This window comes from Martes martes (genome assembly GCF_963455335.1).
Source record: "Martes martes genome assembly, chromosome: 17".
NCBI classification, from domain to species: domain Eukaryota; kingdom Metazoa; phylum Chordata; class Mammalia; order Carnivora; family Mustelidae; genus Martes; species Martes martes.
This window is the reverse complement of record NC_137905.1, coordinates 50,826,143-50,847,320: the sequence shown is the minus strand read 5'-3', so window position 1 is coordinate 50,847,320 and position 21,178 is coordinate 50,826,143. Positions and strand designations below refer to the sequence as shown.

The following is a 21,178-nucleotide window of genomic DNA, read 5'->3' as shown; positions in this document are numbered from 1 at the left end:
GCACTGAGACTCAAAGATCGCAGCTGGTTCTGGGGTCACCTTCCAATTCCTAGTCCCTCGCGCTTGGTCCCCACCTTCCTTCCGGCCCTCTCCTGCTTGCTGTCTGACGGGGTCCTGTGTCACCCCTGCAGGAGCCCCGCCCGCTTTGGCCAAGATGCCTTTGGGACAAACTTTAGGGAGCACCCGCTCGGAGGATGGAAGTGAGGCTTTCCTGGAAGGAATGGGTAATTCATACAGTCTTGCTTCCCCCCCCCCACCCCCCTGGTCATTCTTTTCCTCCGTTCCCCAAGTTCCAGGTACTGTACTGCAGGACGCTGAGGACAGGGAGACCTTCTAGCCGTGGGAATGGAGGTGGAGCAGGCAGAGGGGCTAGGCCGAGCCTGGGCAGTGGGGCAATCTGGGAAGACTTCCTGCAGGAGAAGTTGGAGTGGGGCTTGGCACTCTCCCAGGAATTCCCGATGGGAGCAGGCAGGCAGGGAAGACTGTTTCGGCAGAGACAACAGCATATGCTAGAACAGGGTTTCTCAGCCTCCACACTGGCGGCACTTGGGATCAGATCATTCTTAGTCATGGGACTGTCCTGGGGAATTGTGGGATGCTTAGCATCGTCCTTGACCTCTAGCCATTACTTGCCACGAGCACCTTCCCCTGCCTCTTCCCCACATCGTGACAATCAAAAATGTCTCCAGACATTGCCAACTCTCTCTGCGGGGCAGAATGGCTGGTTGAGAGCCCCTGGGCCGTGGGAGGTGGGAGCTGTTGGACCAGGCTCGAGAGGTGGGTAGGGTCAGATCATATGGGGCCTTGAACACCAGACTGAGAAACTGGGAAATTGTCCTGGGGGTCCTGGAGCTCCAAGGGAGCCCTGTGAGCAGGGGAGGGGCGGTGTCAGCTCTGGGGGTAGAAAGACCCCTTGTGAAGGGAGGCCTGGAGGTTGGTGAGGAGGCTGGGGCAGTGGTCCAGGCAGGACAGGAGGAAGCCTAAGCCTAGGGCATGGGCTGAAAGTGAGGAAGCAGGAGGAGGGGCCGGAGGACTGCCAGGTGATGGGGGCTGAAGGGGACGGGGGGAGCTAAAATGCTGTCCCCAATTCTTGGCACCTATCCTCAACTTTCCCAAGTTCCAGATCCTATGTGGCAGGTTCCCCAAGGACCAAGAAGCCTGCCAGGAGCGCCCTCTAGTGGGGAAGGGAATGTGTGCCAAACCTGGGGCAGGAGTGATGGGAAGAATCTTGAAGTCATCTTGGGGTACTGGAGTGGGAAGGGGGATAGGAGCTGAAGTGCAGTGCCAGAGGGCTGGCCGGGGCTGGGTGTGCGCTTCTGCTGCAGTTTGTGGGGACCCTGAGGGAGCCAGAATTCCTAGGTCCCGGAGAGGAAGTGGCTGGGGCCTCCTGGATGCCTCCTGAGCCCCCTGGCTGGTCCTGCCCTCAGTAGACTGGGAGCTGAGCAGACTACAGCGGCAGTGCAAAGTGATGGAGGGGGAGAGGCGGGCCTACAGCAAGGAAGTCCACCAGCGCATCAACAAGCAACTGTGAGCCCACTGCCTGGTCCTGGAGCTGGGGAGGGGGCTCTACTGGGAGGGGGGTTGCAGCTCCCACTCCTGGCTCCAAGAGTGGGGAGGGCCAGTCCTGCCTCTGGCCTTCAGTGACTCTGAGCTCTGCCCCTTGCTGGCTTGCTCCGCCCTCCCTGCCTGGGCAGTGAGGAGATCCAGCGCCTGGAGGGGTTGCGGGATAAACTTCAGGTGCAGATCAGCGTGGCCCAGAGCCAAGTCAAGCGGCTGCGGGACAATGAGAGGCTGAAGAACATGGGCCAGCTGCTCAAGTGCCAGGTCCAAGTGCAGGCCGAGGTCAAGGATCTCCAGGAGCAGACCAGAACCCTGGACAAGCAGGTGGGTTCTGACACCAGACCTCCGGGGATCCCACGTAGGGGCCCGGAAAGAACTGCTTTGAGCCTTAAATTCCTCGCCTGAGAAATGGGCTCATGGAAAGCAGCCACGTAGGAGAGTTACATTCAGGATCTAGTGGGAATCTGGGTGCTTCCTGCTTAGCACTGTCCCCCACATCCCAAAGAGGGGGCTGGTGTGGTTAAAGGGGAAAGGTTCACCCCCTGGAGTCAGCAAAGCCTGCATTAGAATCCCAGCCCTGTTCTGTCAGAGCTGTGTGACCGAGGCCAAGACTTTACCTCTCTGGGCCCTACTTTCTTCATGGGCAGAAGGAGGATGCTGGTAATACAGCAGAGTCTACAATAGGTTTCCAGTCCCACCTGCCTCCAGGTCTTGACCTTGGCAACAATGCGACTTCTGTAGGTCAGTGTCCTTTCAGGTTTTTATGACCATGACCTCCCGAGAGGCCGCTCGCACACATGTGGATATAAACACACACGTAGATCTCAAAGAGAAGTTTCACCAGGTAATACCGATGTTTCCTAGGTGGGATGCATTCTGCGATTTCCTATTCTAGTCTTGGTTAAAAAAGTCACTTGCCTAGACCAATGGATTTCTTGTGCACTGTTGGGCTACAAACAAGACTTTGAAGGTTACTTACAGTGGGGGTCTGTATCATTTCCTATTTTTGTTGTAACAAATTACCACGCACTTGGTGGTTTAAAATATAATACAAACTAGGGGCGCCTGGGGGCTGCAGTAGGTTAAGCGCCTGACCCTTGATTACAGCTCGGGTCGTGATCTCAGGGTCTTGAGATCGAGGAGAGTGAGCTGTGGGTCAGGGTCTGTGCTCAGCACGGAGTCTGCTTGAAATCCTTTCCCTCTCCCTCTCCTAACCCCCCGCTCAAGCACATGCTCTCTCTCTCTCTCTCTCAAATAAATAAATAAAATCTTACAAATGAATTATCTTACAGCAGCGGACAGGAGTCCAAAACGAGCTTCCCTGGACCAAAGTCCGGTGTGAGCAGGGCTGTACCCCTTCTGAAGTCTTAGGAGGAGAATGTGTTTTCTGACTTCTCCGGCTTCTAGAAGTTTCCTGCATGGCTTGGTTTGCGGCTCCTTGCCTTGTCTGCGAGGCCGGCCGCGGGAAGCTGTCCTTCTCATGTGCGTGACTCCCACCTCTTTCTTCTCTGATTCGGACTCTCCTGCCCCCTCCTTTCACTCGTAAGGACCTTTGTGATTACCCTGGGGCCACGCAGGTCATTCAGGTAAATCATCTCAAAAATCCTTAACTTTATCACATTTGTAAGGTCCTTTCTGCCATTTGGGTCCATCTATTTACAAGTTTCTGGGCTTAAGTAAGATATGTGGACATATTGGCCGGCTAGGGGGGCATCATTCTGTCTACCACATAGTTGATTTTTTTTTTTAAGATTTATTTATTTTTATTTATTTATTTTTTTTAGAGTGAGTGAGTGGTGGGGGAAGCAAAGGGAGAAGGAGAGAGAAACTCAAGCAGACTCCATGCTGAGTGGGGAGCCTGACGTGGGGCTCGATCTCATGACCCTGAGATCACGACCTGAACTGAAACCAAGAGTCGGTCGCTTAACCAACTGTGCACCCAGGCGCCCCTACCACAGAGTTTTCTTCCATTTGACTTTCAATCAGTTTGTTTGCTCTGCTCTCATGAGCTCCCCGAGCTTCCTTTTGGAAGCTGAATTCTGATTCACACGTGCCAAACTTCTGGCTGTTTTGTGGTGGTGCAGTGGCTTTGTGGGGGTTGGCTGCTGGGATTGGTTTTCCTCAGTCTTTCATGGAAACTCATCAGAGTCAGAATTTTATACCCAGGGGCACCTGGGTGGCTCCGTAGGTTAAGCATCTGCCTTCAGCTCAGGTCATGATCTCAGGATCCTAGGATCGAGTCCCAGGTCAGCCTCCCTGCTCAGCAGGGAGTCTGCTTCTCCCTCTGACCCTCCCGCTGTTTGTGCTCTCTCTCGCTCTCAAATAAATAAATAAAATCTTTAAGAAAGTAAAAAAAGCAGGTACCCAATGGAAATATTATCTCTGAATGAGAGAGAACAGACATTTTCTGGCACCAAAAAAAAAAAAATAAAAGTAGACAACATAGATTTTCACAAACTATATGTGTTAATGGACCAGCATTTAAAATTTCCAATCTACTACTGACTGCTGCTTTTAGAAGACTTGTGCCATTTCTTTTCTTTTTTTTTTTTAAAGATTTTATTTATTTATCTGACAGACAGAGATCACAAGTAGTCAGAGAGGCAGGCAGAGAGACAGGAGGAAGCAGGCTCCCCGCGGAGCAGAGAGCCCGATGCGGGGCTCGATCCCATGAGCCTGGGATCGTGACCTGAGCCGAAGGCAGAGGCTTTAACCCACTGAGACACCCAGGCGCCCCTGAAAAAAAATTTTTTTTAAATGGATGGAACTGACAAGCAGATTCTAAGGTTTATATGGAAGTGTGATGGACAAGATGACTTAGACTGACTTAAAAGAAGAACAATGTGAAAGGATTTGCTGTATCATTGATCAAGATTTATTATAAAATTCTTACAATTGATGCAGGGTTAATCAAATGGATCAGTGGGACAGAAGAGAGTCCTGAAAGAGACCAACGCACATGTGGACACTTGACGTATGACTTCAAGAAATGGAAAAAGAGGATAAGGGTGCTGTGAAAATTAGATGTTCATACTGTAAGATGAAACCAGACCCTTACCTCACCTCGTACCCCCAAATTAATTCCAGAGGGATCAGAGATCTCGATGTGTGGAGGTAGGGAAGGGTTTCTTAAATAAGTTATAGAAATCTCTACTTCTAAAGGAACAGATTGTTGCTTCCTATGACTTCAAGGTTAATAACTTCTGTTAAAAGAAACATAAAGAGTGTACAAAGTCATGGAATGGAAAGTTACTTGCAACACGTGTAGCTGACAAAGGACTAGTAGCAAGGACATACAAGGAACTCCTACAAATTATTGAAGAGTCAGCTCAATTGTATTTATTTTGCTTATTTTTTTAAAAGATCTTATTTATTTATTAGAAGGAGAGAGAGAACAAGTGGGGGAGGGGCAGAGGGAGAAGCAGATTCCCTGCGAAGCAGCGAGCCTGATGCGGGACTCGACCCCAGACCCTGGGATCATGACCTGAGCTGAAGACAAACGCTTAACTGACTGAGCCATCCACATGCCTGAGTCAGCCGAGTTTTTAAAAATAGAGGATTTGAGCTGACACATTACAAAATAAGAAATTCATTTGTCCAATAAATGTAGGAATTACTCACCACTCAATAGTAATCAGAGAGGGGCAAATGAAAATCACAGTGAGATTCCATTAAACACTCACCAAATTTGCAAAAATGAGTGTCCCAAAATACCAAGTGTTGGGGAGAGAAGCAGCAAGTGGGAACACCTAGCGAACTGTTGTCGGGAGTATACAAGTTGTCACATGTATTTTGAAAAGATCCCCCCATTATCTATTACATTTACTGATAGACCTACACTGTGATTCGGGGCCACCCCCACTCGGCATGGTCACCAGAAGCAGTTTGGGGTTCCACCTGACATTCACACTCACGGGATGCTCTGGGCTACAGAACTTGGTACCAGGTTCACTTTGCAGGATGATGGAGGGCAGGAAACAGCAGCATCTTGGCATGACAGCATCAAACACACCTTCCTTGAACATCTGGGTACTGCTGCCATGAGGATAGGGTCTAAGTCGAAGCCCCCACGAGGAGCATACTCAAGAAATACCCTGCAGGGGCGCCTGGGTGGCTCAGTCAGTTGAGCATCTACATGTTGATCTCAGCTCTTGATTTCAGGGTCATGAGTTCAAGCCCCTTGTTGGGCATGGAGCCTACTTTAAAAAGGAGTAACCAGAAGAGAAACCAGGTTTCTGTTTAGTGCTGGTCATATTGGCCCTTGAGATGAGCCCAGCTTGCAGCCCTTCTAGTCCAATGTAGTTGACCAATCAGGGGTCATTTTTATAATAAACACTGTTGCCTGGGAACAGAGCTGGCATTCCATATTTACCTGAACCCAGTATGTTTCCATGGAAACCGTTTTGGAAGAAAGTAAGCCAAAGTCACCTTCTAAGAGAAAACAGGTTTAGATCTGTTGTTAAAGCTCCCTCTCGCCCCACAAGTACACTTCTGAGCACGTGCCTCAGAACCAGGATTCACGTAAAGGAATGTTGAAAGAAGCATTACTCGCTCTAGCCACTCCAAACCGGAAGTAACCCAAATGTCCGACAGTATTTGAATGAATAAATAAATTGTGGTGTATTTGTATCATGAAATAGTATACAGTGATGAAAAATGAATGAATCACACACAGCCACGAGGAAGCAAGGCATAAAACATACAGGAAGCATAATCTCATTGACATAAAATATAAAATCAGGCCAAGCTAAACTTTTGCTTAGGGGTGCATATATGGGTGATAAAGCTATAAAGAAAAAAAAAATTTCACTGGAGGAAATATGGTAGACTGAATAATGGTCCCCACCCCCACACAAGATGTCCACACTATAATCTCAGGAACCTGTGAGTATGTTCCTTTACATGGCAAAAGAGACTCTGCAGATGTGATTAAGGATTTTGAGATGGGGGGGTTACCCTGGATTGTCCAGGTGGACCCCACCTCATCGCAAGGGTCCTTAGGGGCGAGGTAGGAATGTCAGAATCAGAGAAGATGGAGAGGGTAGATGTGAGGAAGAGAAGCCGAGGCTGGAGTGGCCACAAGCTAAGGAATGCATAAATCAAGGAATCCAGCTTCTAGAAATTGCCTGGAGCTTCCAGAAGGAAGGCAGTGAGTGTGCCACCCCCCTCTCCCCGCCCCAAGCTCCTTCCTGGGGACCACACTCAGCGTGTCAGCCTCCAGCTGCTAGTTTTTGCACCGTCTCTGAGCATCTGTGTTTCATCTCAGTTTATTTCCTGCATCTGTCAGCAAGGGTTGTCCTAAGGTATCAGAAAAGCCTAAGAGAGGTTATTTTGGGGCCAGGGGAATGCTATACATTTTTTCCATATAAACTAATGGTAATTCCTTCTTCACTTTCTGCCAGTTTGGCTTATGAAGGGTCTCATAGGAATGCTGTAGTTTCAGAGAATGGGGAAACCTGTATTCTCCTCTTGGCTGTAGTGAATCTATCCCAAGGTGACCTCCCACCCGCACCGTGTACTACCCGCCCCTTCAGTGGGGATAGAACCTGTGACTTGCTTCTGGCCAACAAAATACAGTACACTGGGGAGGGGACTGACGGGAGGGGACGTCGTCACTCCCTTCATTAGGTGTGCTCTATTAGACTGGCCCTACGTAGACCAAAGACAGGTGTTCTCTGGCTGGCCTTGAAGGTGCAAGAGGCCATCCCACGGAGAGAGCCACCTGGCAGGGGACCACGCAGTGAGTCCCAGATGAGACTGCAGCCCTGAAGGTCTGGGAAACTCTGCGGAGAGGATCCAGCTGAACTGTGCGGGACCCCTGACCCATGGAAACTTCGAGATCATAGATGGGTGTTGTTTTCAGCCACCAAGTTTGGGATAATTTGTTTTGCAGAAAGAGGAAAATGAATACAGTGGTTAATTCCAAGCTACCAACAATTTAACTCATATAATTCCTAAAAATGGAACAATCAGTTAGCTTCCAAGAGCTGTCCTGGGGTCCAGTCTTGTTCTGCTAACAGATCTACTTTAAATAAACCAGTGTTTTCATCCTAACAACCTAGAGACCATTTGAAAAAAAGAGAATACATAAGTAGAAAAAAACACACAAAAAACCCCTGTATTTCATTCTCCAAAGCCACAATTACTTGCCTGTGGGATGTTTGTCCCTCTGGGTCTTGGAGTCAGATCAGACTGACCACTCTTACTTCGTGCTGATTTCTGGGCAGTACTCGCTTTTCTTTCTTTCTTCTTTTTGTAACTGAAAATTTTACTGGCATAATTGCAGTTTCACATGCAACTGGAAAAAGTAATACAGAGAGATTCCTTGTACGCTTGGGCACTTTCTCCCACCGGTCACATTTTTGGGTATTTGGTTTTTTATCACAGCAACAGCTAAAAAATGCTTGTTCACAAAGATGTGACTCATCGAAAGGGACATAGCGCTGCCTTGTGTTGAACCTGTGAACTGCCTTGAGCCGTAGCTCATGTGGCGTCTGACCATGTTGGTGTGTCTCCCCCCCAGACTTAAACATCCTCGTGGTGCAGCCTTTGAGTTGTCAGTGATGCTGTGGGGTGGTGGGGGGCACGTGTTAGTTTTCTAGGGGATGCCGTTACTAAGTACCACAAACTCTGGGTGGCTGAAATGACAGGAATATATTGTCCCACTGTTCTAGAGGCTGGAAGTGTTGGCCGGGTGGCATTCTCCCTGTGTGCATGTCTGTCCAAATCTCCCCTTTGCGTAAGGACACTGGTCATATTGGACCAGGGTCCCCCCTAAGGACATCATCTTAACTGGATTATCTCTGCAAAGACCCACTCTTTTGGGGTATTGGGGATTTGCACTTAAACAGAAGAATCTGCAGTGGTGGGAGTGTGGGCTATGGACAGGACATAAACCAACCCCTAAAAGCACACACATTAGGAAGCCCAGTTTTGTTTTTTTTTTAAAGTTGGGTCTACACTCAGCGTAGAGCCCAATATGGAGCTTGAACTCAACGACCTTGAGATCAGGACTTGAGCTGAGATCAAGAGTCGGTCACTTAACCAACTGAGCCACCCACGTGAAAGACACAGTCTTTAGCAGTTCATGTATCCATTCAAGCTGCATGTTTTATTGAGCACCTACTTTGTAGGTTTTTGTTGAAAACAAAAGTCTGCTCTCGTGGAGCTTCCAGTTTAACTGGAGAGATGCCTTGCCCCAAATACATAATGATGAACACAGAAATGAGGACGGCTTGGGAGAGGTTTCACCCATAACCAGACCCAGGGATTCTAATGGCGCCAGAGCTCATTCTCACCATCTCTCAGTCTCTTGTCTCCACTTTGTCTACTGGCCTCCTCCTCCCAGGAGCCCCCGTGTGCTGGGGAATATGATTGTGGAAGTCTCAGAGCCCCATGCATTCGGCTCATTTCCCCCAATATACCGGGAAGGGATTGAGGCTGGCTCAGCTTGGGTCAGGCAACCTGTCCCTCTCTAGGACAAGCACCGTGACTGTTGGGACCTAGGTCATGTGGCTGGCGAGGTGCCTTGTTGTGACTGGAAGCCAGAACCACATGGAAGGTTGGGCATCGTTAGCAGAAGGGTAGGACAGATGCCTGGGGCCACAAGGATGGGAGAGGACAGCTACACTCAGCCACTCACCCTCTCTTGGTGCCTCAGTCTCTCCACATTCAGCCAACAAGTAGGTATCCTCCTCTTTCCTCCAGATCCAGGAGTGGGAGACCCGGATCTTTGCCCCAGGTAAGGAAGTCAGGGCCCCGGGGGTCATCCTGGATCAGAAAGTCAAGATCCGGCAAAGGATCAAGATTCTAGAAGACCAGTTGGACAGGGTGAGAGTCAGCCTCTTGGCTCTTTCCAGACCCGATCTCTGGGCGTTGGGGGGGAAACTGAGCAGGGGCGAGTTTCATGGAACTCAAGTTCCAGGAACGATGGACCAGATTCCAGGAGGGAGGCGGGCCTCAAACACAGGGCTCCCAGAGAAGGATCAGGAGACCCAGTCCTGGCGGATGGAGGGTTCCCAAGGAAAGGAGAGTGGTGCTGAGGTCCTTAAGGGGTGGCTGGGCAATGCTCTCAGGGTCTCCAAAGTGGGAACAGGCTCCGCCTCTGACCCTTGTCAGAGCGCGGAAGAGGGAGGCAGGCCAGGCCTCAGACTTCTGTACACCCCCCACCCCCCACCAGGTCACTTGTCGCTTTGACAACCAGCTGGTGCGGAACGCGGCCCTGCGGGAGGAGCTGGACCTCCTGCGCATTGAGCGGACCCGCTACCTGAACGTGGACCGCAAGCTGCAGAAGGTGAGTGGCCCTAAAACCCGGGACCCCTCTGCCCAGCCGGGGTAGAGGAGAGGTTGCAAGAGTCACCGTGCCAACTCCAGCACAGTGGAGTACGGAATCGGCCGGAGTCCTGGGTTTAACGCGGTCCAGGGGGAATGGAGACCTCGAGAAGGTTCCGGGATGCCTCTAACAAAAAAAAGCAGCCTCCTTCAGACTTGCAGAAGCCAGACATGTCCTTTTGAATATCACCGGCCAGGGCAATCAATGAGCAAGCAAGACCGTTTACATTCTGTGGGTGTATCCGTAACGGTTGGTGTCCTGTGAGGGCCTTTCCCTTTTCCTCCCACCTCCGCTCCCCCTGTACAGAGCACTCCAGCCCTCACCAAGACTGATAATTTGCCATATTCACTCTCTCTCTCTCTCTATTATTTTTACCGAAAATGATTTGTTATCACGATTGCTGAACTATGGAGAGCACACTGCAGACACTATGCCCCCAAGAACTTCAGCGTGTTTTGGTCCTAAGAATAAGACCATTTTCTTGCAGAAACACAGGGCGCTTATCCAAGTCAGGAACTTCAGTGCTATTACAATTCTATGTAGTCCCTGTTTAAAGTTCTCCAAGGGTCCCGATGACGTCCCTTACAGCTAATTTGACTTTCCTGCTCTAGGCTTCCAGCCAGGGTCCCACACTGCATTTGGCTGTCCCAGGCTCTGTTCTGGAACCATCCCTCGGCCCCGCTTTGTAGTCATGACTTTGACATTTTGGAATGTTGTGTCGTACAAAGTCCCTCGACATGGGTCTGTCCGATCTTTCTTCACGATGAGATTCGTGTGGTGCGTTTGGGGGGGAATAGCACAGAGGTGATGTTGGGTCCTGGGGGCTCATTAAGCAGGAGGCACGAGATGGCCTTTATCCCCTCAGTGATCGAAGTCCACATTGATCCCTGGGTCAGCCGTGGTTCTCCAGTGAGTTTTCTCTTGGTGAGGAGTAAGTGGAGATTCTCGGAGACCACGAAGATATATTGCTCCCCGACACATTTCCACTCTGTTGCTGGGGCCTCCGATAATGATTCTTGCCCGATGATTATCACTGTCACGATGGGTGCCGAATGGGGATCTTTTTCCCCCACCTCTCTCGTTCCTCCTATGCGTGTAAGAGAGCGTACGTAAGGAAGAGCTTCTCATCCTCCTCTGGGTATTTGTGTGTTATCGGTAAGCATCTGTGGGTTCATCCTTTACTGAACGGAGGTCATCATGCGTGGTGATGTTCAACTCATCCCAGATCAGGGAGACAAGTCAGTGGGAGCTAGTGGGGGCCCTTCAAGCTGGCTTCTGTGTGCTTTTGATGTGCCCCTGGTTGTTGTTGTTGTTTTTTTTTTTTAAGATTTATTCAATTATTTGAGAGCGAGCATGAACAAGCAGGGCGAGAGGCAGGCAGAGGGAGAGGGAGAAGCAGGCTCCTCCTGAGCAAGGAGCCCCATGCGGGACTCAATCCCAGGACCTTGGGATCGTGACCTGAGTGGAAGGCAGATGCGAAAGGACTGAGCCCCCCAGGTGCCCCTGAATACGTGAGCCTTTAAGAGGATTTCCCAAGACAAAACTACTCCAAAAGATATTCCAGAGAAACACCATTTCCTTTCCATCTCTCCCACTTCGATCCCTGTGTGCGTGTGTGTGCTCGTGTGTTCATATACGTGTGTACGTGAACGACTGTGTGTGTACACATTTTATGTGCATATATGTATATTGGATATCTATCTATCTATACACACAAACACACATCACCTGTGTGTTCAAATATATATATATAATTTCCTCCCATCTTTCTCCCGAAAAGAACCTTTTTTAACCCATAATACTGCAAAGACATTTCTTTGGAACTAGAAAACAGGTTCGTGTGGTCACCACTGCGAAATTCAAGCATGTTTCTGAAGCGGACCACAAAGTTAGGTGGTGCTTTTAGGGTTCCGCTGGGAGAAGCCCTGCGAGCCCGCATCCCAGCTCGTCAGTTTCCCAGCTCGTCAATTTCCCAGCCAGTGTTCTTGGTACCTCTTAGGATCCCCGCCCTCACCTGCTGGCTGTTAATGGGGAAGGTCCACACACCTGGATGTCAGGAGAGCCGCGGGGCTGAAGGGAGAGCCCTGTTACAGGGAGGAGGCTGTAGGAAGGACATTGGTTTTGTTCTCTCGCAGGAAATCGAGCTTCTGCGACACATGGTCAGCTCCCTAATGGTCTCCTCTGCGGCTGCCTACACCGTCAGGTAGGGCACCCCACCCCGCCCCCTGCGCCCCCAGGCCTCCAGGGAGCTCATGTACTATGAACCTTGCCCTAAGGCTTTGGCAGGAGGGGTCAGAACCAGGAACAGACTGTCACAACCTGTTATTTTTTATAAGGGGCCCCTTTCCCTCCTCCACTGACATCCCAGGTCCTCAGGCAACACTCTTTGGCTGTGTGGACCCACTTCTTTGGGCCCCAGTCTGTTAGCAGTCCTGAGCATGTGGGGTGTGGAGAGAAGGAATCAAGCCAGTACTGGCGGCTCCTGGCGGCGGGGGCGGCGGGGGGGGGGGGGTACAGGGGCCAGAGGCCGGGAGGCATCGGGGCCTGAGAATAGTTAGGTGGTTCCTTCTCAGTGTTGGCCCAAAGGGACAGAGATCCTCTCGGGCCCCTTCTGATGGAGTCACGTGCGTGGAATCCAGAAGCCCAGGCTGTCGTGCGTGTTGGCTCGTCTCTGTTGCGGGGCAGCAGGGGCTCCCTGCTCTTTTGCTCGGGCTCAGCTCCTTTCTGAGCTTGCGCCCTGTTCTCTTGCTCCCAGTGGTTTCCTAGGTCCCATTCTCAGATACCTACTCGGTGTCTCTTTCTGCCTCATGACTTCTGCTCACCCACGCTGCGTGATTCCTCAGGACATCTGCGATAGCCCAAATCCACCTGAGGGTTGCTGTGATTTTCTCTTTTCCTTCATTCCCTCCCCCCCCTTCCCTTTCTTCCCTCCCTCCCTCTCTTTCTTTCTTTCTTTCTTTCTCTTTCGCTACCTCCCTCCCTTCCTTTCGTCCCTTCCTTTTTTGCTAAGATGCACATAACAAAATTCACCACGTTAAAATGTACAGTCCAGTGGCATCTACGACACTCGCTTCTATCTGGGTCCAAAACGCTCTCATCACCCCAAAAGGAAGCTGGTACCCAATAGGCAGTCACTCTGTCTTCCCCAGTTCCTTGGAAACCACTGGTTTCCTTCCTGTGTCTACCAACTTCCTGGTTCCAGGCATCTCCCGGCAGCGGGACCGTGCAGCATATAACTTGGTGTCCGGTTTCCTTCACTGAACGTATCGCTTTCAGAGTTCACCCACGTTGTAGCCCAGATCAGTCCTTCCTTCCTTCCTTCTTGTGGTTGATGCTACAGTTTCTTGTCTTTGGTCCACCGCGACCCCGTCAGAGCCCCGACTCTGTCTGGTGGTTTCTGCTCACGCTCAGCTTTGACTTCATCCGAACTTGACCTTCAGAACCTGACCTGTGGCTTCTCTCCGCGCATCCTTCTAGATGCAGCTCCCTGCTCTTCCGTTCTTAGCTCTTCCCAACTGGGCTTCTTCGGAGAGAGAGAATCTGAGTGGGCCGGCTCCTCTCTTCTGCCAAGTGCCACCCATGGTGGCCTGGCTGCGTGGTGAGCGCCTCGACCACTGCTCCTCCAGCTGATGTGGGTTGTGCGGGGGCGCTGGGTACCAGGACAGGGTGGTCTCAACCAGAAGGCAGGGCCAGGCAGCATCTCCAACACCTCCTTGTCAGACCAGAGCAGGTCGCATCCCCTCTCTGAGCCTGTTTCCTCCACTGTGACATGACCGTAATGAAGGCATGGCCCGGCTCTCAGGAATTCAGGGGCCCTCTTCCCTGCCCCTCGGTTTGGCATGGAGCCCAGGGCACAGAAGGAACTGTGAGTCCTAATCCCTGAAGGACGGCCACCAGCACCTGGAGGGGTCACTGGGGCCAAGGCTGGTGGGCGCCAGGGGAGGCGTCCCACCGAGGAGGATGGGTTGATGTGTGCAGGTCTTATAAAGGAATTTGACCGGAACAAGAAGCTGGAGCCGTGGGTGGAGGCAAGGGTTCGAGGGTGGGAACTAGAATGGTCCATGGGCAGGGACATGAGGACACTGGCCGGCCGTGCTCCCAACAAAATGACCCTCTGACTGTGATCCTGTGTCCTGGGAAGTAGGTTTGGGACCCTTGGGATTTACAGGGTTTACAGAACACAGGAGCAGCCCTGTGTTCAAAAGCTTAAAGGCCACATTTTCCCACGGGCAGGTCAGAAGGGGCTCAGTGACTGAAGCTTCTAGAGTGTCCCCATACCCCAACAGGGCGGGCGCTTCAGCGCTGGTGATGTCATCCAACTGCCCAACATGAGGCCCCCAATGGTCCAGGCCCCTTATATTTCCAACCACAGGACCCCCAAGCTCCAGCTCCATTACCTTCTCCCCTGGGTCCACCCCGCTCCCGGCTGAGTATGACCTCTGACTGTGCCCTCCTCGCTGTCCCGCCTCCTGTTCCCGGGCTCACACCGTTGGCCCCGCAGTGCACAGCAGCCATGTCCCATCAGTCCCTTCCATGGCCCAGCACACCCCCCAGACCCCCCCGATTCCACCTCTCCGCCCCTCCCCCACCTGCAACCCGACTCCCCTCTGGGAACCCAGAAAGTTTCCTGCCTTTTGTGACCTCGGGGAGACTGCAACCTGATTCCGTCCGCGCCCCGAGACCGATCCCAGGCTGACCCGGATCCCCCAGTCTCCCCGACCCCGGGGCTCACACCCCCCCCCACCCCCACCGGCAGAGAGGAGGCCAAGAGCAAGATGGACCTGCTGCGGGAGAGGGCGGCGAAGGAGGTGGCCCAGAAAGACGCGGAGGTGCAGACACTGCAGCGGCAGATCGCGCACCTGGAGCAGCTGCACCGCTTCCTCAAGTTCAAGAACAGCGATCGGCTGCCGGACCCCGCGGTCGTGGAGAAGCGCGAGAAGCGCGGTGAGGCCCCCGCCGTCCGCCCCAAGGGCTCAGGATCTCCCCCCGGGCGGAGCGGGCGGGGCGCGCGCGGCCTGAGCTCAGCAACCCCCGAGACCCCGCTGCGCGCCCCAGGCCGCCGCGGGTGCGGGTCTCAGCGCCCCTCCCTCTCTCCAGCCCGGGAGGTGGCCGAGGGCCTCCGGAAGACCTCCCAGGAGAAGCTGGTGATGCGCTGCGAGGACGCCATGAACAAACTATCCCAGCTGACGGGGGAGAGCGACCCGGACTTGCTGGTGGAGAAGTACCTGGAGAGTGAGTGCGGCCGCGCCGGCGGGGCGGAGGTGGGGGGCTCCCGGCGCGGGACCCCCGCCTCCCCCCGCCCCCACCGATCAGGCGCAGGCTGAGCTCCGTCACGGTCACCGAGGGCCTCCGCTTGGGCCCTGGGGACTCCGGCACCTGCGCTGAAGACTCGGGGCGTCAGGCGCGTCCTCCTCACTCCTCTCCGCCCGCCCTGCCTCTGCGCCTCTAGCCCTCTCCCCAGTCTCTCTCCCTCCCCGTCTCGGGCCTTCTGAGCCCTTCCTTCTGTGTGCGTCTCCCTCTGGTCTGCGTCTCTCAATCCCCTTCGTGTGTCTTTAGGTCCGTTTTTTTCTGGGTGCGTCTGTCTCCCCGCCCCCCGCTCCCCATTCCTGGCCTCCCGGTCTCTCTCCACATCTTCCCTCAGCCTCTGTGTTTCTCCCTCCGGGTGCTTGTTGCTGTCCTCTCCCGGGTCCTGGGCTCTCTCCCTACCTCTGCTGTTTTGTCTCCCTCTCCTCTCTTCCTCTGTGTCTCTGCGTCTCTCAGTGTTTCTGGGTCTCTCTTGATTTGGCCGCCGTCGCTTTCTCTTACTCTGACTTGCTCCGGTTTCCTCTGCGTCCCCTCTGGTTTCCTGGGCCTCTACCTCCCCGTCTCCGTCTCTCTTTGTCTCTGCGCGCTTGTGTCTGTGTCGTCTTTCTCAACATCTCTCTCTCCCCGTCCTGTGCGTCCCTCCGGACCCGCGTCTCCCGCCTCTCTCCAGTGGAGGAGCGCAACTTCGCCGAGTTCACCTTCATCAACGAGCAGAACTCGCAGCTGGAGCATCTGCAGGAGGAGATCAACAAGGTGAGTGAAGGCCTCCTCCCCCCTCCGCTCCCCCTCCCCCATCTCCTCCGCGCCTCCCGGAGCGGCCCCCCTGGCAACGGGCACCTGCCCCGCCCCGCAGATGCAGAAGGCCTTGGCGAGCACGCGCGCCAACGAGGATCTCGTGCGCGCGCAGCAAGAGCAGGAGAGGAAGGACTTGGAGCAGCGCGCGGACGAGGTGCACGCGGAGGCCCTCGGCGTGGAGGCCAACTTCCAGGACGTGCGGGGACGGCTGGAGAGGCTCAAGGCCGGTGAGCGCCGGGCCCAGCTGTTTCCTGTGGGAGGACGCGATGAGCCCCCCCGGAGGGCCCAGCCCGCGGCCCGCCTCGGGGAGGCGTTCCACAGCGTCTCTGTGTGCTGGCTTGTCTGTCCGTCCCAGATCCTTCCTGCCGTCCATCCTGCCGTCCTCCCAGAATCCCGCTGCCCTGGGTTTGCAGCCAGCTCCATCGTAGGGGCTCTCATACCGGAAGAGCCTCTTTTTCTCTGTCCTGACCATGACCATAAGGGCTGCACCGAGCCTGGTGCATAGTGAGAAGGGCCCCGAGGGCAGGGCTGGGAAGGACACCAGCGGGGGCGGCTGGGTACTCATGACTGTCCCAGGGCCTAGGACGGCAGGCAGCGTAGGAGCCTCAAGGCTGCCGGGATTGGCTGGGCCCAGGACAGAGTGAAAAGGTAGGGCCCTTTGTTAAACAAGATGGCAAGAGCAGAGCCCCAAGCCCAAGGTGGGGCCCTCGTGAATGTGGGCGCCCTGAGCCGACGCATCACCTGCTGCTGGCTGAAGTGGGCTCTGCCCGGGTGGCTGTGGGCTTCCTGGAAGTGGTGATGCTTGAGGCTGATTCTTTTTTTTTTTTTTTTTTTAAGATTATTTATTTATTTATTTGACAGAGAGAGAGATCACAAGTAGGCAGAGAGGCAGGCAGAGAGAGAGGGGGAAGTAGACTCCCTGCTGAGCAGGGAGCCTGATGCGGGGCTCGATTCCAGGACCCTGGGATCATGACCTGAGCCGAAGGCAGAGACTTAACCCACTGAGCTACCCAGATGCCCAAGGCTGATTCTGAAGGATGAGGATTTCACTGAAAAGTTGGGGGTCGGGGGTGGTCCCAGCAGGTGGGGGCAATGCCTGGAAATACGTGTAGGAGTGTAGGCTGTTTGTGTGGAGAAGGGGAGCAAGGGTGTGAGTGGGGGGGGAGGGTGGCAGATTCTGAAGAGGTGCTGGGCTGGGGCACTGGGGAGCCATGGGAGGGCTGTGAGCAGGAGAGGCCATGGACAAGGGTGTTGGAAGAAGAGGAAAATGGAGAGGAGGGATGGGACGCAGAGGTATCAGACAGATGGGCAGTGATGGAGGGGGTCGCACAGGGTCTGGCCTGGGAGGGGTACTTGGGAGAAGGAGTGGGTTTGGGGATGCCCCTGAGCCCAGCGTGAGCATTGTGGGGGGATGTTCAGGGAGGGACCCCAGGGGGAAACTACATAGGAGTCGGGAGCTTAAGGGGAGGCAGCTCGGGGGGCAAGTGGTGGGGACGCAGTGCCGTGGGCTGCAGATCTGTGTCAAGGTCACGGGTGCTTTCTAATGTCATTAACAATAGCCAGTTCGCCTGAAAGAGTAACTAGATACAAGCGGGCCACGCTCTGGCCAACTGTGAGAGCCAAGGGTGGGTCATGACAGTGGCCGGTGGGCCAGCCAAGGGCCACGGCTAATCAGCCGGGTGCAAGTGGGGGCCAGTATTGAAAAAAACAAAGAAGGCAGCCTTGGTGGTGCATGGCTGGCCTCCGACCTCTCCCGTAGAGCACGCACGGGAGCGCCTCTCTGGGGTCGCTGGGCGGGATGGACGTCGGGTGTTTCTGATGGAGCTGTGTGGAGGAGGCCTTGAGACGAACTGAACAACATGAAATAAAAAAAAACAAAAGAAGAAGGCGGCCTTGAGAGCTGGCAGTGCTTTTGCCAGCTTTTCCGTTGACCTCCCTCGATTTTTGCCTTCTGTGGTTCTGAGCCCCGTGGCCAGGCCCCTGGCCACGCTCTCCTGCTGCCTGCCTGGCTGACGGGGCAGCGGAGACTGGGGGGCAAGAGAGGACGGGCCCCCCAGGGGCTAGCAAGCCTGTGACAGCCTGTCCCCTCCCCCCTCAGCCATCCAGCAGCTCTTCACCAGGGCCAAGTGTGACAACACGGTCATCGAAGACCTCCTAGGGGTCAAGACCCACATGCGAGACAAGGACATTGGCCTCTTCCTGGGCCTCATCGAGAAGCGGCTGGTCGAGCTCCTGTCTGTGCAGGCCTACTTAGATTTTCAGGTGGGGAGGCAGGAGGTCCCGGGGAGGGGGGTGGGGACAGGGAGCCTGAATCTTGGAAGCTGGGGCCTTGGGGATGAGCTGACCACGGGTTTATCCGCCTTCTAGAACTACAGCTCCCCCAGCTTGGTTAGCACCGCCCTCCTGGTTCTGGGCCAGAGCCCTGAGGATCTCCCCAAGAGGATGGCCACACCCCAGCTCCCTGACAACCAGTGAGGCACGGGGCAGGAAGGAGGGGAAGCGGAATTCGGTTCCATGGGGGCAGAGGGGACAAAGAATGAGGTGGAGGGTTTGGGGAGGCGGCTCTTGGGTACAGAGGGTGAGTGTGGGTGCTCTGGAGGCACTGGAAGGAGTCGGGGCTCCAGAGGACTGAGCTGGCCCCAGGTAGACCGAAAAGGCCAAAGGCCCCCAAGCCGGCCAGAGCGCGGCTAACGGTCTCTGTCCAGAGCAATGAGGAGCTCTCGGCCTTTTGTGGCTACCAGTGTCCTCCCTTCCCGCCTTCCTCCCACTTTAGGGAGGACACCCCAGGCTTTGAGGCCAAAGAGGATGCCCCGATGAGCAAGGAAGAGCTGCGGAACCAAGTGACAAAGCTGGTGAGGATGGGGGCCTGCCGGGCTCGGGGCCGGACCTCGGCCCCCTTCCGGGGTTGCTGACTCGCCTCCCCCGCAGCTGGAGGCGCGGGAGCAGCAGCTGAAGGAGCTGGCGGACGCCGTGCGGAAGGTCGAGAGCGCGCCCAGCGTACCCAGCCTCTCGGGCACCCAGCGGGTCTCCTCGGGCTCACCCGTGGGGATCGCCAAGAGCCCCAGCGTCATGCCCAGCTCCATCCTGAGCCAGAGGACTAGTGGCATCCTGGCGTCCAGTGGGGGCCGTGCCACCGGCTCCAATGTCGGCCGGGTCGCCTTCGGGGACCCCAGCTCCAGCGTAGGCCACGTGACCTTTGGTTCCACCGGCGCCATGGGGGTTCCGCTCTCCAGCCGGGGCTCGGCGGGGGGCCACGTGACCTTCAGGACCTCCAGCTCGAGTAACTACCCGGGGTCCACCGGGTACGGGGCGTCCAGCGGCGTCCACGAGAGCCACGCGGGCGCGGAGAGCAGAAGCATGGGGTCGGAATTGAGTGGAGGCCTCGGGTCCAGCAGAGGCCAAGTCTCCAGCCCGCGCCACACTTCCAGCGCCCGCCGGGGCTCCACCACCAGCAAAGACTAGGGCGCCCTTCCCTCCCCCCCCCCCCCGCCCCGACCCCGGGGCTCCACCTCCCTGCCTCGAGATTTCCCCAGACTTTCCACGTCTCTCTTGCCCCACGTCTGTCTGCACCTGCCCAGCACTGTGTCCCCGTCAGTTTCTGTCCACGCCTCACCACGTGAGACCTCAGCTCTGTCTCCTGGCCCCTTTCAGTTCCCAGCCCGCCTTTCCCTTCCTGTCTCCCAATTTCCTGTTCTCCCGGCTTCCCGTTCAGCGTGTCTCTGTCCTGGGTTTGCCTCTCCCCAGCTCTGCCCTAACCTCCCCAGCTGTCCTCCCCTGCACCCCACCTCCTGTTTCTGCTTCCGCACCCCTAATCCCCGCTCCTGCGTCTGTCTTCCAGGCTCTCCTTGTACCTCATGTCCCTGTCTCTGTAGCTCCTCCTTCCTCACCCTCCCCGGTAGCCCCCAGTACTGAGCGTCGGGGCGAGAACTGGAACAGTGACGTCAGGGGCAGAGTGAGCTGTGACCATAGGAAATAAAGGTCAGAGCCTGACTTTGACTCCAGCCTGGTTACAAGTGTGTGTGCGAGCAAGCTTGAGACAAGGCAGTTTCCTCTACCTCCAGCCCAGACATTTATGACCTTGTCCCTATTCCCATTCATTCATTCATTCATGCACTCATTTAAGATTCATTTATTCATTTTAAAGAGACAGAGAGAGAGACAGCGTGAGTTGGGGGAGGGACAGAGAATCTTCGAGCAGACTCCCTGCTGCACGGGGAGCCGGACGCAGGGCTGGATCCCACATCCCAAGAGACCACGATCTGAGCCGGAACGGAGAGTCAGACACTCAACCAACTGAGCTACCCAGGCTCCCTCCTGCCCCTCCCCCCCCCTTTTTTTGAGACTGTCACATTTCAGGCTCTAATGAAGACTAGGATGTATCAGTCAGGATAGGCTGGGTTATGCTGTAGTAACAAACAAACCCAGGATCTCAGTGGCCTCGTGCAATGGTTTATTACTTGCCAGTGTTACTGGTCTTTTGTGGGTCACCTCAGGGCTCTGCCCCACATCCTTCTTGTGACCCAGGCCGAGGGAACAGCATCTCTCCGGAATGTTGCTGGTTCTAAGGGGCTGGGAAGAGAAAGTGGCAAAGCCTCAGTGACTTACAGCTTCTGCCTGGATACAAAACATGTCACTTGCGCTCGCATCTTTTGGCCCAAGCAGGTCATTGGACAATGTGTAACTTCAAAGAGGAGGGATGGTGGGAAGGACAGTCTGTCTGTTGCCTGGAAGGAGAGAGGGAGAAAATAGTTGAGGACCTCCCTAACACTAGGGTCACAGAGATAAAGCAGACTATCCTCTTCCTGCTGTGGGGTGGTTTGAGAGGGAGGGGGATTAGAACACCGTGGGTCCCTCTTATCCAGGGAGACCTGTCCTGCTGAATTCCCTGTCTAAATTTAATCTGACCAAATCCAGACAGATAATCCATCAACACCCTCCCAATCAAGGAAGGTAATACTCTGCGCCTCACTCTCCTTAAAATAGGTTGATGGTAGCACACGCCTCAAAGGCTTGTTGTGCGAAGAAATGAGCTGGTCCACGGAAAACTTTAGCAAAAGTGGGGTTTTCCCGAATTAGTGTATGTTAATCCCCGTCTTTAGATTAATTATTTTTTTTTAAAAGGTTCAAGCCAGTGAGGTCTAGCACTGTCCCATTTTCGCTCCTTTGCTAGATCACAGAGGTTTTAAG

At 54.5% G+C, this 21,178-nt stretch overlaps 1 protein-coding gene across 1 annotated transcript; it reads left to right on the top strand.

Annotated features, from left to right (window-relative positions):
- Positions 1 to 154: 154 nt before the first annotated feature.
- ODAD1 (outer dynein arm docking complex subunit 1) lies at positions 155 to 19,990 on the top strand (the record flags this gene model as incomplete). Its single annotated transcript, XM_080829162.1, has 14 exons — positions 155 to 224; positions 1,428 to 1,527; positions 1,695 to 1,884; positions 9,268 to 9,390; positions 9,740 to 9,853; positions 12,028 to 12,095; positions 14,649 to 14,836; positions 14,990 to 15,124; positions 15,867 to 15,949; positions 16,050 to 16,218; positions 18,090 to 18,253; positions 18,359 to 18,462; positions 18,765 to 18,843; positions 18,920 to 19,990. The coding sequence occupies 14 exons, from the start codon at positions 155 to 157 to the stop codon at positions 19,451 to 19,453; spliced, it is 2,121 nt and encodes a 706-aa protein (XP_080685288.1). The 3' UTR covers positions 19,454 to 19,990.
- Between the last annotated feature and the right edge of the window lie 1,188 nt (positions 19,991 to 21,178).